This window comes from Lepisosteus platostomus, chromosome 2 (assembly GCF_059453375.1).
Source record: "Lepisosteus platostomus isolate fLepPlt1 chromosome 2, fLepPlt1.hap1, whole genome shotgun sequence".
In the NCBI taxonomy this organism is placed as follows: Eukaryota; Metazoa; Chordata; class Actinopteri; order Semionotiformes; family Lepisosteidae; genus Lepisosteus; species Lepisosteus platostomus.
Genome location: NC_142612.1, coordinates 8,992,304 through 9,009,156, shown reverse-complemented (window position 1 = coordinate 9,009,156; position 16,853 = coordinate 8,992,304). Strand labels below are relative to the sequence as shown.

The 16,853-nt window shown below is 35.9% G+C and overlaps 1 protein-coding gene across 2 annotated transcripts; it reads right to left on the bottom strand.

Annotated features, from left to right (window-relative positions):
- Window positions 1-401: 401 nt before the first annotated feature.
- On the bottom strand, window positions 402-16,208 carry cars2 (cysteinyl-tRNA synthetase 2, mitochondrial). Of its 2 annotated transcripts, none has more exons than XM_088597097.1 (15): window positions 16,145-16,208; window positions 14,268-14,318; window positions 12,939-13,056; window positions 12,064-12,135; window positions 11,602-11,707; window positions 10,733-10,813; window positions 9,779-9,908; window positions 8,470-8,603; window positions 7,278-7,345; window positions 6,644-6,710; window positions 6,402-6,540; window positions 3,979-4,102; window positions 3,606-3,704; window positions 2,737-2,991; window positions 402-990 (listed from the first exon to the last, which is right to left on the bottom strand). In XM_088597097.1, exons 3-15 carry the CDS (start codon window positions 12,984-12,986, stop codon window positions 916-918), a joined length of 1,398 nt encoding a protein of 465 aa, XP_088453223.1. In that variant the 5' UTR covers window positions 12,987-13,056; window positions 14,268-14,318; window positions 16,145-16,208; the 3' UTR covers window positions 402-915. The 2 variants fall into 2 exon arrangements, with proteins under 2 accessions (XP_088453223.1, XP_088453213.1); XM_088597087.1 differs by lacking the exon at window positions 16,145-16,208 and adding an exon at window positions 14,442-15,232.
- Between the last annotated feature and the right edge of the window lie 645 nt (window positions 16,209-16,853).

Below are 16,853 nucleotides of genomic sequence, written 5' to 3'. Positions count from 1 at the left end.
AGGGTATCGGCTTCAGCAACATGGCTACATGCTGCGCACATTCCATACACTCACAACGGTAGAAGTAAAAATTGCTTCTCCACCTCTCCAACCTGTCCTAGCAGTGCACTTCCACAGAGCTTGCACTAGTGCTTATGTTTTGCTCCAGAAAATGAACTTTAGTCAATATTCTCTCCCAGACACAAGGCTATGAAGATGCCACTGATGCTCCCAAGTCAGATAACTCCATACACCTTGAACTGACAGGTGAAGATACGGTATCTCCAAATTCGACATAGTCAAACACCTCTGAAGAAGTATGATCTGCTTTTGCATTTTTCCCTTTTTTGATCGGGGAGTTCCTTACATTTTTTTTTGGGATGAGCCATCCTGCCTTCGTATTTTTAAACGCAATCAGACGAAAAAGTGCTCTCATTTTATTGATCATCCCCAAAACCCTTCAAAAGAGTGATTCAGAAATTTTGCCCACAATATTGTCAAATAAAATAAATTAAAAATAGATATTTCAGCAGATATTTAACGTGAAGGTAAAACTTCTGTTCACTGTACAAGTGATACATTTGCTGTATAAACATCCAATGTACACAATACCACCACGTTGATAAATCATCTAAAGAAAAAGCTCTTACAGGTAGATTTATGAAAAATGAAACTTGAAAATGAAAATGAAGTTGCTGTTTGTACTTTTTAAAGTATCTTGTTATTGTAATTTTATAAATTTGGCTTCCCTGCTTCATCAACATGAAAATGCAAAGTTAACTAATCATATACTGTATGAGGTGCTAGGACTGCGAAAGTTAAAGTCATACATACATTCCTGTTGCTGTAAGTTTAATGTTAACACTGTGGCAGACAAGTTTATAACTGCTGAACAAAACCAGAAGTATCTAAATGGTGAATAGCACTACTCTGATATTATTGTGCAGTCTCATCTTTGTTCAACTCTTCTCTCTTGTCTGTCATCTCCCATGTTGAATTGTTACCTCTGTCCTGAAAAAAAAAAACAGAAATATGTTAGGAGTAACATGAATATTAATCTTATGTTTTACTTGGCAAATCTAGCCAGATTTGTGAAACTGAATAATACAAGTTTCCTAATCTCACTAATGAACAGCATGAACTGTAGGGTTCATAACCGAGAAAACCCCAAATAGATATCAGCTCCAAGGAGATGATTTGTTTTTACAAGCTGGAAAAGGAGACACACTTATGCAATCTTATAAATATAAAGACAAATACAGAAGTTGCATTTCATATGGACCCGACCAAACAGAACAGTTTCTCACTAGGTGTCACTGTGAGTCAAGCCATCTCAAACAGATTTGTCTAGTTAAATCATTTGTCTTTCACTAAAACGAGGAACTTCAGTCTAGATCAGCACTTGAACAACAATACCCGGACGCAACGACACACCCTCTCCTTCCTTAACAAGATCACCCACTTCAGATTAATGTTTTCCAACCTATACTGAGCCCCTGTGGAAAAAAAAGCCATTATAATACATTATCAAGAACATTTATTTGGGGAGTGTTACAAGCGTTCATTATTAGCACAACCCTTTCCCTACAATTATCTTTGCTAATATGACACGCTGTTGATTATCCAAAAAGAAAACACCATTGTACATTCAACCGGTTTGAGATGAAACAACCTGTAAATGTACAGTAGTACCTGTAGTACACTGTAATGGGCTACAAAGCACCACCACATCTTCGGCAGCACAAAATGACACCACTCAATTTGTAAAACAAGTTGCAGTCACCTCAGTGGAGTGACAGTCCTGATGTCTCACAGCTCTTGGCTCCTGGGTTCAAAAGTAGATGTGGTACATTTCATGTGTAATCTGCATGTTTTATTTTTCTCTGGTTGTTCCTACTTTCTCCCACATCCCACCTGTCTAAGTATGTCTCTAAACTTTCCCTCTGTGTCTGTACTGGAGGCAACAGACTGGAACCCTTTCCAGGATGTACTTACACCTTGCACTGGCTTTGCTGCAAGAACCTGCTTCATGCTACAGTGATCATTACCAGGAATAAGCAGCTTTGCTTTCTGGTGAAGTATGGCTACAATTACACAAAACATTGAAGTGTACACACAACACAAATGATAAGCAATGTAATTCATCAAGGCTAGTGGAAATGCAGAGGAGCGCATCCATATCCCAGAGAAAAGAACTTAATCAATTTAATTAATGAATCACTATCAAACATCTCTTCATTTCTCTAGATTCTCTTCTCTTTAAAATAATTCCTCAGGATTCCTTGAAGTACACTTTTCTTACTTGAACTGGTGAGAGGTACAAAACCTTACACCAAGAAACAATGTGTGAGTGACGTAGCAATTTTTTCCACTATGATCTATATGGTGGACAACGGTATATTGTACAGAGTACTATATTCTATATACTACATACTACATACAATATAGTCATATACAACAGTACACAGTTTTGAAGTTTGATATATTTTGTTGATTCATCCAAAAAGCTAATTTCTAAAAGGCACCAACTCATAATAGATGTTTGGGTAACAGTTTATGGCCTGAAAATGCCATTTAGAAACATTTTATAAGTGAGCTATATTACTGAAGTCTTAATAGAGTGACAAATGAAATAATTGACTCCATGGATTCTTGTAAAAGAAGCTTATTACATCTATAGTGCTTTACAAGTGTATTAACAGTTTGCACAGTATAAGATACTAATCATTTTCTGCAGACAACTTAAGAAACACTGACCTTTATTAGAATTCCCAGAGGGGCAAGATCATCCCGAAGGTCATCGCAGGCCCTCAGAAGTGGCTGTCGTTCTTCTAGAAGTTTCCGCCTGCGCTGCTTTATCTTGGCCTTCTCCTCCTCTGATGGTGGGCTGTTCTCCAACACCGGGGGCAGCTCATCTGTAGCCAGAGCATACCTACGAACGTGGCTGCGAAACTTGACTAGTTCGTCAACAACATTATGTAGGGCAACAGATGATGGTCCTCTTGGTATTCGCTGGGGAAAACAGAAACGCAACAAAGGGATTACAATTTAAATACTCCCAAAATGCAGAAATGGCAATCCTTTAGATCACAACAACAGTATGCAATACATACATTTGCTTTCTTAAAAATGTAGTCTATATTCTCGGTGTAACTCAGCCTCTGGTCAATATGTGTTCCCAGATAATTAAAACTCTCCGCATCCTCTGCAGACTGACCATTGAGTACTACTGTCTGGAAAGATTGCCCACTGTTGGTTCTATCATTGAAAAGAAGCTCTTTTATCTCGGTCACATTTATTTCCAATGAGCTGGACTGGCGGCACCAGTTTTCAAGGATACTGATGTGTTCAAAGTAAGCTTGCTTACGTTGGTCCTTTAAACAGAGTCCCACAACAACCATGTCATCATGTCATTATTTTCTAATAATTTTCTGTTAAAATAACGACATGTCAACCATCTCATTATTTTCTATAAGACACAAATATTTACATTCTAAATGCCTTATCATTATGGATGTATTTTTTATGTAGGAATAGGTTGTGTGGCAAATATGAAACCAAAGCTTTTTATGAATACATACAATAAATGAAGAAAGCGATAATTAACTCTGTTAGTGCATGCTGACCTTTGTGTCTGCAATGTCAACCCCAACTACATCCAGGAATCCCCTGATATATGACTGGATAGCTCCAAACACTGCTGGACTTCGAGAAGATCCACTTCCCTATCCAAAACACACAAAATAAGGTGGGGAAAAAAAACAAATATTTTCAATACAGCAGACCAATAAAAGCAAAACTTAACATTGTAATTAAATCTTCACATATAAGTTCAGACTCAACCACCTACTTGCAGCCTTTACCAGAATGGACTTGAAACAATGTTAAAAACAGTGCCAATAGTGTATGGGACTCAGTAATACTGTACAGTTTTGTCTTGGTTTTTGTATATAAGGCAGACAGCTGCCATTTTCTGAGCTTGCTATCCTAATAGGTTACCTCGGTAACAGCCTGAAGCTGCCGGTTGCCATGGTGAATGAGGCTCATAATTGCATCAACAGCCCTTGGGGTGTCAAAGTCATCTGACAGTGCTGTCTGCACATTCACTTTTGTTGTGGCTAACCTAGAATGGAAAGCATATTATTTTTTAAACAAAATATCATTATTATATAGCATTTACAGTTGCAGTCAAATGTTCTGAAACTCCTGTTATATAAAACCATTGTTGATATAATAGAATTAATTCTGAATAAGACTCAAGCATTGTTCAAAAACACTTTTCAAACCGTTGTTAAAACAAAATGAAAAAAACATTCTGCGTTTAAAATTCACAACCCCTTACACTATCTTGTGCAACATCCACAGACAGACAAACGGATACATGCAAAATGCGATCAATGATCACTGACTCAAACAATCATCATTTCCCTCATGCTTACTGCAACAACTTTAGTAGAAAAATAAATAAAAACAGTGACTGCTAGACAGTGGAAGAACTGCACAAGAAAAGTCAGCGTGCTGCACATATACCATTAAAGCTGATCAGGGCAGGGTCTTTCATGGAAGGTATGATCACGCTTCATTCACACCCTGCTGATGCTGATACAGTACAACTGTCCAACATCAGCAAAAGAGCAACACTGGCATTTATAAAAGGCAACTCTGCAACTATGTGGTAGTCAGTCAAATGCAGTGAAAATATAACAATATTTTCAGTGATTGAAATTGCACAAAATGTGTTCTTCCCCCCGTTCTTTAAATCTTCTTTAAAAAGAGTTTTAACTCCACTTCTGTAGCCCCACTGCATAAGTTAATGGGTGAATGCTAAGATGGCAAAACATTTTCCTGCAGAGGACCAGGTGCCTACAACCCTGATGAATCTTCCCCTTTCCAGATTTTAGAAATCAAGTCAGTGCTAACATGGTAACCTAATGCACCCCCTCATTCACACTGCTGAAGAGTTATGGGCTGTTTTATTGGGGTAACAATGTCCTGTTGTGTATTGCATGTCCTGTATGTATTATAGTGTAAGTCATCAAGAACACTGGTGTCAAAAGTTAGTCATTTGTATGATATTCCTTATTGACATGTATTCTGTAAATTTACCAAACAAATGGAAATGAACAAAGTATGTGGTGCCTTCTAACAACTCAAACTGTTCCCCCAGGCTACTAAGTCAGCTGAACATAATACATAATACAAACACCTAAGTGCAAAACATACCCAAAATACTTCTTTCCCGTTTTAAATACAGCACTCAAGGACAACTGCAATAAATGCCTCTCAGTAAGATAAATATCCAGTCAGGTTTTTAAATGTTATGAAATTCAAACAATTATGCTTTTTAACAATTTTGTGTATGTTACAATTTAAACTGACCTGAATATTGATACTGGTACTATAATCATTCAAGAGCTTGCTGCAGAGCTGTTCTGTGTAGGTGTACTAAACCCATCATATACAATTCACATTTAAAAATGCATTGCAGTCTGCTTGGTATGTCTCTCATGTTATCCTATATATTTAGATAGATGTCAGTGAACAAAGACACTTTCTGATTCAGAACCTTAGTCTTCCCATCCTGAAACTTTGCATCAAAATTAGCCTGAATACAAGCTATTGTAAATTAATCAACATAAATAAGTGTTGACAGTATTAATTGCTAACAAAAGAGACAAATGAATGTGCTCTTTGACTGAAAAGTTATTTTTCAAATTATTTTTATGAGCATTAGAGGATGTACCAGACAATTAAGGAAACAGGAAAAAATAAAGTAAAAAAATCACTGACTATAAGAAATAATTTTGACCTCCCGGTTTCTAGAAAGATTGCTGGATATGTCTCTAATTACTGTAATAAAATCTCAGTGAGATGAGTACACAGTCATGCAAATCTGGGGATTTAATTTAAACACCTTAAATAATATTTAGAACTATCCACCACTTAGGTCAAATAGGTCAGTGCTCTGTAAACTGTATAATTAAAAATAATTTGCAATAATCCTTTAGGTATCGGATACTAATGGCAAACCTTCGTCTAACAACTGTTTCAAGATATAACTAGTTTCCTATATTTTCTCTTTAAAAAACTAGGCAGCTACGCACAGCAGAAATTTCTCATCGAATGCATCATTCCTTTAAGGATAAAGTCATTGCCCATGTGTGAGAACTATATACGTCTGCATTTACTTTCAGGCCTTGTCTCAGTTCTGTAAATATACTACTACATCTTATGTTTTAATGCTAGACCTTCTGAAAGTACTGTAGAAAACAGAAAAAAGGCAAAGATATTGTACATGTCTTTCCACACCATAATATTAAGCAATTAAGACAATAAACAGTAGTCTCCAAATAAAACAGTAAATATTTCTCTTTGTCAAAATCCGAATCCGAATTTATGGACAAGATTCTGAGTCTTCCTACCTTTCCCATAAAAGGCCTTCGTCCACAGCCTGGCTTAGCAGATAGCCTTTAATGTAAGCATCCGCATAGCTGATAAAGGTGCTGATGGAGAACAGAACACTCTTTGCTTCATTCATGCTGGCAGTGCTGTAGTCAATAGCTGGAAAGCACAATTTGCATAGAGGAATATGTATAGTAGAATAGCACACAATAAAAGTGTATCCACATTTCAATCATAAAAAGTGTCTGACTCATAACCATACCTGATCTGTACTTCGTTAAGAGGCAAAACATTCTGAATTCATTCGCTGTAAATGACTGCAAAAAATCCTGAGAGGAGAAGAATAGATCACACAAAAAAGAACTCTACATACAACACATACTGTAGAATTAAGACCATAGGCAAAAAAGAATCTAATAAGATCTGACTTTTTCTGCTAAGCACAGCTAAAACTTAATAAAAACAGCCGGTAATAAAAATATCAGGTAAAAGTTCCTGCTACAGTACGTTTCAGAAACCTGACTGTATTCTTTTTAAAAGCATCACACTTGCCTTCTCAGAATGGTCACAAAAATCCTCAACTGCATAATGGAGTCTAGAATGTTAATACAAATTCTCAAAAGAAATACAAATTTAAGATTATTCTACACATTAAATTTAAGGTTTATCCTTCACAACAATGTTCGGCAGTGAAAAAATGCACACATCAAAGAAAGAATTTTTGCAGTTAAAAATAATAATTACCCCAACATTTACTTGCCAACAATTTATTAAATGTAATTAGTCGAAAACGTTAATAAATAATAATGATTAACTGCTGTTTAAAAAAAGAGTGTTCATAATAGTGTATTATAATCAATTCAATAATTGCACACTAGGGGGCGCGCTACACACACCTTTATTGTAATGTAGTTTTTTAATGACTTGGACATCTTCTCTGCACTTCCCTTCAAATGCAAATGTCCTGTTCAGAAAGAATTAAAACAAAACACCCAGTAAGACTCTAAACATTAGTCTGCTACTATAAAAAACATTAAATAGGTAAATATTCTTATCAACAAGTTACAAGGATATGTAAGTTTAAAACTAAACACTTGGAAAAATATTAAAATTTAGAAATGTTTCATATTCAAGTTCTGGAACAATATATGAACACAAAGCTAAAAATGGGGGAAAAAAGCCTTCATATACTGAAAGTAACATTAAAATGATCTTCTACAACAAAAGAAACAAGTTTAGGACAAAGGAAATTTTAGGATGTCTGAAACATTTGGCTATAGTTCTTAGACTAATTAGAAGTTGTTCTAATTACTCAGTCCCCCAAATGACATTTGAACTAAGGATAACAGAAGTCAGTCTTCAATGATAATGAAAAAATCAAAGTCTGCCTCAATTTTTAACTTTATGAAGCTGACAAATTATATTTGTCAAATTATTATGACATATTTTTCAAAGCAAGTGTGTTTTTAAACAAAAAGCTCCAAAGAAAAAACTGAGTTGCTTGAAATCGGTGTCTTTATTCAAAGAGATCACTGCTTTCTATTTCAAGATTGCTTTAAAAATGTGTTCATCTTTGGGCTGGAACACACCCATGCACATACTGTATGGTCCATATTTCCAGCTTTTATCACTTTTTCAAAACAAAGTTTAAGACCTGAAAATCTGAATAAAATAAAACTATCCACAATACAAAGCAGAACTGAATTTCAAGTTTCAAATCATACTAATACAAAATTAGTCAGTTATAAACAGCGTACACCATGTACAAAACATGGTGGAGAGTTGAAAACAAAGTATTTTTTGCATTGCATATTGATCTTAAACAGAATAATGCCAAGATCATGCCCTCAATGTAGCTTAGAAAGCTAAAAATAAAAGTCCTTGCTTTTAGAAGGATGAAACCATAATTTAGATGCCATTAATGAATAAATGCAATTTTGCCCATGCATTTTTGTCTTGAACAAATTAGAGTACTTGGGTGTTTCTGCTAGACTATGCCACAGAGTTTAATTTGCAGGTACAAATGACAGCATTATATGAAGCTAAACCCTGAAGGACCACTCAATTACAAGACTATTACAGTCATACCTGAGTGCAGAAAGTAGTTGCCCCATTGCGCACAGCGATGATAAGCTTCACATTGTGCAATTTCATTCTCGTGGTGGGGGAAGGCAAGATCAATTCCACCAGAATGGACATCAAGCTGACTTCCAAAAACAGAGCTGCAGGTACAGTAAGTGAAATGAAATATACATGGGACCATGGGCAGTTATGGACAATGTCCATGAGACCAAATGCAGCACACATTTAAAAAAAAAACAGATGTGGTGCCACGATCTGCAGGTGTGCCAGCAGGTATCTGTGGCTAGTCGCTCTGGGTAAGTAATGCCAGGTTGGCACTGAAGAGAAGCCAATGAATCCTTTGTGCATCACTCAGCAGTGACTCCAGTGTCGCTAAGACTCATCAGGAAGACACCAGTTAAAGTACCAGGCAATGTGTATTTTCCGTACAACTAGCATTTCTAAGAAGACCTATGATATCTGAACCAATAACTCATCGTCCTTCTTGTGGGAAATAACTGGTCAAGTCCTGTAACAGAAGTAACTTCAAGATTAAGAGTATCAGTTTCATGTTGTTTGCATTTCATCCTTTATTTCAAACCGGCCACAAGTCCTTTTTGTTCCAATTGAAGGTCAATGGTTCTTATAGAACCGATGGTAGCCAACAATGCTAATAGACAATTCCAGCAAAAAATCCTTAGCCGAATATTCACTTACAAGAACATATTTTAAGAAATAGTATGTCACAGACCACAGAAGATTACATTATACTTAATAATGGGTCACACAGTCAAGCATTTCCTCACTTTATTTTCCATATATCTGCTAATTGATTAAACTAATATTGTTATTTTCAAAACCTTTTAATTAAAAGAAGAAGAACCCAGAAAGGAATGTTTTCCTATAAATGTGCAGACATGTGAGAAAATGTCCCCACAGAACACTACAAACAATGTGGGCGCGTTCCAATGACTTAAAATTATATGTTTATCAACCAAATTGCGTCTTTTTGTGAATCTTGAAATGCCAGTTTGATCTACTGTCATACTATGTTGAGTTGTATAGCGAGATTGCACCACTATACTCTATATTACGAGTGTTATAGTGAATAAAAATAGATCGGAGGTCAATGAGAAATCTCCAAAGTAAAACAACATGTGCACGTACTTGTGTATTATTGTTTTTTGGCAATATATTTTCTCTCACCAGGAAAACCTTTTCATAAAGGGCAAAGACAACATTCTTTCACAGATGTAAAAAAGTATACATATTTCATTATCATGTTCATGAAGATGTTTAACCAAATACAGTCGTTTTTTAAAATAAAGGATCTAACCTTGCTATTGTCGAGCATTCGATATGCCAGCCAGGTCTCCCTTTTCCCCAGGGGGAATCCCAGCTCGGTTCTTGAATTTTGGCTTTCTTCCACAGTGCAAAATCCCTGGCATCACGTTTATCTGTGTCCCCTGGGAACAAGACGCAATTATATCTCACATTAGGTTTTGGAATTACCAAACATCATTCTAGCCCTAAAACACCCACTTCTAAAAACCTTAAACATTACATTTACAGAAATTAACTTAACATGTGAGATAAAAGGCCATAGAAGACTCCCTTCCTGCAAAAAAGCTTTAATACAGTTGTTGATATTCAAAAGACAAAACCACCAATGGGAAATAAAAGGTGTTTATCAGCTTCTGTAGCCTGAGGCTCTTCTTATTTAAAATCTATGAAAGGACCTTTTTTCTGGTTTCAGTTTGGCTACAACTGAGAACTAGTACAACTGCCTTAAACCAAATAAAGTGTTTGCAACACAATGAAAGAATGTTTTATTCTAGAACAGAATTATGAATATGCCTTACAAAACATTAAGAAAACACATTTTCCCTTTTCCTTCAATTCTAACTATCACACTCATTTATCTTCTATTAAATCCAAATTACAGTCCTCACACATTTAACAATTTAGTTTTTAAATTACATTTTCATAGCTTTTGGTACTGAATAACTCTTTTTCCACATTACTAATTCTGGAAATAAAAAAGAAATGACAAACTATTGTCAGTTGCAAATCACAAACATGTTAGGAAATTAAAAATAAAGCAATATATTTTTCAATTTTAGGTATGTTGTACCAATATAAAATGAATTAAAACATGGGAATCAGGGCTCATTATGTCTTATGAGTGTTGTACAAACTAATTTTTTGAGCAAATATGGATGTTCCTGACACCCAACTCAAAAAACCTACAATACTTGGGTTCTACTTACATTTTAATACTGAAACATACCTGGTTCACCTCCTGTATCACCTATGACCATGAGTTTCCCATATCGATCCCCAATGGATTGGATGTCAAAATAGACATTACCTTTTTTGGAATAGAAAAACTGGAACAAATCAGAAATGCTTTCTATTTTATATCAAATTCTTCTGACAAGTTTTCAAAAATAATTTTATTGTACGACAGACATTATAAACTAAATATTATAAATGGAACGGTCGATTTTCCTGTGAATAACACAAAATGTCAGTGGCATACTCTGAAAGTAGGTTAGTATGACTCATACAGTGTACAGTGTACAGTGAATAGTTTAAAACCAAGTGCTAGACACACAAATGTTACTGCTGCAAGCCAAAACGCAGTTTATCATGATGTGGATGTCACTAATATAAACAATTTCTATGTGAGGATGTTCCTGTGCTGTATTTCACTACAGTCGATGCTGGGTTTAAACACAGAGAGATAAAAATCCAATGAGAGGAATCTGCACCTCAAACCCCACTGCCCCTCCTCAGAACTGATACATGCAACATACAGCTAAGAGAGTAAATAGTCTTGAAGAACCTTACCCTGCCCTATAAAAACTATACTAATTTCAATCAACTACAATAATTAGAATTTCTAAGACAATGGAACATGGCTAGCTACAATATAAGCCTGATTTCTTATTCTTGCCAAAAACTGGAAAGCTTCGAATTTTTGCTTTAGAATTGGAATGTGTTTTGGAAATGTACCACAGAACTTTGTATATGCTTTCTGTAAATGCTTAATTTACAAAATTGTATTTCTGTAACATAGAAAACAGGCAAGGAACAGAAATTTTCAGCCTGCCATGACTACTGAGAAAGAACTGAAACATTTCCATACATACTTACCTTTACTTGTACAATACGCATGCTGGTTTTTAATTATACCCTCGATGAAAGCTATGATTTGTGGAATGTTCTCAGTTACTCTCATGTAAACTGTAGGAGGAAGCACCTATAGAAAGACAGAAGTTATCATTCTTGGTCAAAATAGCCACATGCCTTCAAAGGACGAATTAGTACACACTGAGGAAGCTGCAAAGAAATCCAGAAACACTAGACTGGAAGATGGCATTTAAATGTGGAGTATTCCCTAAGGGTAGCAAATATTATGAACTATATTTATAAGATGGGAAGCACTTAGCTTCAAGACATTATATCTTCTTCTAGCAATAAAAGGCAAACTGTTAGAATATACTATATAGTTAAATGTTCTGTCACAACTCTACAATTTCTTTTATACTGTACATACTGTATAAAGCGGATTTGTAACAAACTTTGCATTTTGAGTATTTTCCCTGCTATGCTTACCTTAAGAGCTTCCATATCATTCTTGAACTCCTCTTCATAAAGCCTGGCCAAAATTGTAGGTGACATATTTTCCTGTTAAAAACACAATTTTAAGCACAAAATCATTTAGCTCCTGTCTTGAAAATCCCTAAAAACTATGTAAATTATATAAATGTAGCCTATAATAGGCAGGATCTGAAGGTAGTTCCAAGAATAAAGGTGGTCATCTTCTACAACTGGGATTTCATTACGACTAGCCAGAACAACCACGACTTAGAATGAGAAAACCAAATGCAGGGCCATGGGAAACTGTGTTCATTATAAAGTACTGCTCCAAAAACTCAATAAATGATAAATTATTTATCAGACAACACAATCCTGTATTATATACAAGTAAGAAAACACACGTTTTCGATTGTAAAATGAATATATATAGCCATGATCCCACATGTCAATGAATAAGATAATACACACGCTCTTTTCAGTCAAACAGCTTACCCAGTAAATAACAGATTAAGTTGACAAATCAATTAGTGTTAAAGAAAAGACAGCTATCTATTCAGGTATACAAAATATTATCAAACCTAGGGTTATCAGTGCAGAGGAATGAACAACATTGTCCCTTTAAATAGTAGTGCTATTGGACATACCCTTAAACAAAGAAAAGATAAGTTACCTCATCATTCAGGAGGTAACTTTCAGTACCATGGACATTTCTAGATAATAGTAAGTTGTTAGAAAGGTAAATTAAAAATTAACATTATAATAAACCTCTTCAGCAAGTTAAGCTAATGCTGAAAAAGTGTCTTCCAAGAAGAGTATAACAAACTGTTGTTTTCCAAAACTAAATCTAGTTCAATTTACGATATTCATTAAATGTGATTTCAGTCAAGTACCTCTGATGCTCTCTTAATTATTTTGTCATCTATGTCAGTGATGACCATCACGTGAATTACATCAATCCCAAAAACTCTGGACAGAATCCTTTGTAGAATATCAAACCTGACATAGGAGCTGGTGGAAAAAACAAGAGAAAAAATAAAAGAAAGTTTTAGAGAGGTGATTACACTGTCAAAGCAAAAAGATAAATCCAAGAAACAGTTAAAGCAGTAGAATTGTAACTGAAGATTTTAAATTACAAAAAAAAATATTAGTGTTAAAATCTAAAATTACCACACAGAACAATTTTTAGTCTAGAAATTAGGGTGGTGGAAGTCAACTCTAATTTAAATTTCTGTTGTTTAGGCTACATCATCAGAGTTTAAATTACTTTGCAATTACATGACAGTCAGTTACATATAGTTGAACATTTTCGGCAGCACAAGTATAATTATATTGTATGCATGTGAAGTAATATTAAGCTTCAGTGCTTACTCCCTGTAGAACTAACAGTCATACAAGGTATGTACAGCACAACTATGAGGTATGGGTATGAGCATACTTTATTTTTACTTGTTGACAAACCAGAGACATGAACAGCTCTTTTTTAATTAAAACGATTTTAATGTTGTTAATTTAGATGTTGTTCCTCATCTTATCTGCAATGACGCTGAAGACAGACTTCCAGGATTTAAATATTGCTTTACTGCAATATTGCTTTTTTAAGTTACCTAGTTCTTAAACCTAACCTTAGCACTTACTAATAAGTCTAAATGAAACTCCACCTTTTACTTGCAATCTTAAACCTTAACCTTAACACTTACCACTTAATCTAAGGCCCACTCTACCTTTTACTAGCGATCTTAACTTTAAACATAATCCAAGCACTTATGCCTGAGGCTCGACTGGAGGAATATCATCTCAACTATGTGTCACAAGCATCTGAAATTCTGAAAAGTTGTTTTCTGGTCCGCCAGTGTCCTCGTTTCTTTTGTTTTCAGAACAAGTGAGATAACCTGGTATAAAACTGCAGGAATGTTCATAAAAAATGACAAAAAAATAAATCTTGATGAATTTTTTCACTTCCATACATATGACAAAACCTAAATTTCTTCAGCTTGTGTACAATCAAAGATATATCAGACTGGCATGCTTCATCAATAAATGTTTTAAGGGGCAGTTGTAAGACACTTCTATGCTTATTTCATATCATCCTTATAGAGAATTGATAACTCATTATAATGGTATTTGAGTTAATTATTTCACAACTTAAGATTTATCATGTAGTATACTTAATGTAAACTTAAAAACTATAATAGGAAAAGTCTGTAATTGGAACTGCTTACCAAGCATGGCCAAGATGTGCGTGATCATACACAGTGGGGCCACAACTGTACCTTTAGAATGACACAAGTAAAAAGCGATGACAGAAAATATAATAAACGTCTTAATAATGAAAAGGTTTAACAATAACAATGCATAATAGTAAAATATCATAAATAATACTATAAATAAAATACCAGGTAGCAGTTCCTTCTTTTGCCAGTATTAGAGATTCCTTTCTTTTGGTGAGGCTGTTGTACGTTTTAATGCCTGTGTCAAACCCAGTTGGTTTTTGCCATTTCCTCTCGGCTCCACTACTACAGTACGAGTTAGATCTGGTGTTGAAGGCACTTGAAGCGCTCTCAAATCTGCCGGGCAAACGACACTGTAACCTCCGATAATGACACTGCCTCAGATAAGGCAAGAAGCTCGGAATTAAGCGCATTCTCTTGGGAGAAAAAATGCCTGCGACAGTACCGTAGTCTTTGCTAATAGCATAGAGCTCAGCTATGCAGATGGACACATATATGCGACTCTCCCCTTGTGAAAGAAAAAAAAAAGTCCATATTCACTTGAGGTAGTAAACGCACACATATACAATTGCTCCCACCGAGTTCCGGATCGTGCTGTGGCGATGCATACATCTCCATACGTAGTTATCACGCACCAGTGTTATTCATTTTGCACGACTGGGAGTTATTTTAAAAGCGTTTCATGACGACACTGCGAGGCTTGTTAAAATACAGCGAGTAAAAACGACTACATGCCCCCACGCTCTCTCGCATGGCTGCCAGCACTCCCTAAACCTGTTTCCTATTGGGCGGGGTCAAGCCAAAACTGTCATTGGGGAGGGCAGACAGTGTGTACCACCGACCTCCGGTTGTTTTTAAAATGGCTGTTGCACAGTAAGATAGTAGAGAACAGTCGTACACCGAGCCTGCAGGGGAAAAAAAAGAGGAAGAGGAGGGACTAAACCTCTTACGCTATCAAACTTGAGCCACGATACGGGCAAATCACGCGAGAAGCGAGTAAATTGGGGAAAAAAAAGGTTCGAGCATTTATTAATAGTGCATATTTCGCTGACTGTAGGGGAGAAATTAAAATGTAACCGAAGAAAGTTATCCTGACGTGTTCTTTCGTCTCTCTAGGTCAAACAGTCCTTTTGATCGATTAGTTATTAAGGTTTAGGGTACCTGGTAATGTACGACAAACTAGTTATTTTAAAGAAAAGTTGTTGTTTTTTCAGTAGAGTTGCAAGGATGTACAAACGTATCTTCAGGACACCGATTATTATAACCTTCTTGATTGAGTGGAGTTTATGTTCGGACTTTTCCCCGGCGTAAATACGTTTTTTCACAAACTAGTTGAAATGTTCCCATTGTGTAGCACCCTAAATTTAAACCTCCACATAGAAAACCCTGAAGAATATAGCATCATCACATCTCTCCTGACGTTTAGCTTTGTAACTTGATGTAAATTTGAAGTTAAATCTATACATTTTAATTGCACGCATTGTTCCATAATTTTAAAAACTTACGGTTTGGATGTTAAAGCAGTTTATTTCATGTTTACCGTCACGTTTTTGAAAAAACAATAGATTTTGTTTAACTAGAGTTCGTAGCAGCATGCCCCCACATTGTCACACAAGATCTTTAGACGAACATAGGGATACGAAAATTAAGTTGTGAAAATATCTGTACTGTAAGTCATTTTGGAAATCGAGTGAACTGCTGGGTGGAAACTTAATGCGTCACACGGAAATGGCTGCCGCAACTCTCCGGTTCTTCCTTTTTATTTCCTAATTCTATAAAAATCTCTAGTTTGGAAATGTACTTAATAATCACCCTAACTATTTATTTTGTGTAAATGCTTAGGCTGTAAATTCAAGCACGAAACACACCATAGTACAGAAAATGACCCAAACTTCCTCTATCTCTGCTTCAGCTACTTCCCCATGTGTTGCTATGAGAAACGGCACACGCGTACTAAATAGTCCCGCCTACCCTCGGGGTCTGATTGGTCATTGGTCGTGACGTAACACTATTCGAGCCGGCTCCTACGCGTTTCATTGGCTGACCGTTTTTTCCTTCCACCATTCGTCCTTTTCCGCTTCGAGAGCGAAAGGGAGATTCAAGTATAAAAATGAAGAAAATTTCAGATAGGGTTTTGAACGTCAGTTTGTGTCTGAAATCCATTGGCCGCCTGCGTAACGTATTCTTTGAGGTGCTCTAAGAGATCGCGGCGAAATTGCCCGCTTGCCAGTTCTGTCACTTAAACAAAATTTCTCCGACTCTCAACTCTTACGTTCAAACCGATATCTTTTTTTTAACTATTACTTTTTTTTTTCAGCGTAACGTGACGCTACCCAGCACATCCTTCACAACCCATAAAGTAGAAGCAGGCACGCGAACAGAGAAAATAGCGTAAACATGTAGAAATAAAACTCCCAGGCACGAAAAAAAAAAGGCGGCTTTGAAGAGGGCATATTTGCTGAAGTAGGCTACTTCAAGCTCTTGTCAGGCAGCTTGTTGAAAAGGTGCCCCCCCATCATTCCCAAACACGCAGGGAGGTGGGCATGTATGCCCTATTTTTTTATGAGCACGTTATTG

Coding starts and splice junctions, on each gene's coding strand:
- cars2 (XM_088597087.1), bottom strand. CDS start 14,689: ATGCGCTTAATTCCGAGCTTCTTGCCTTATCTGAGGCAGTGTCATTAT. Junction 14,319..14,441: donor AAAGAAGGAACTGCTACCTG/GTATTTTATTTA, acceptor GTCATTCTAAAG/GTACAGTTGTGGCCCCACTG. Junction 11,708..12,063: donor ATGATATGGAAGCTCTTAAG/GTAAGCATAGCA, acceptor GTCTTTCTATAG/GTGCTTCCTCCTACAGTTTA.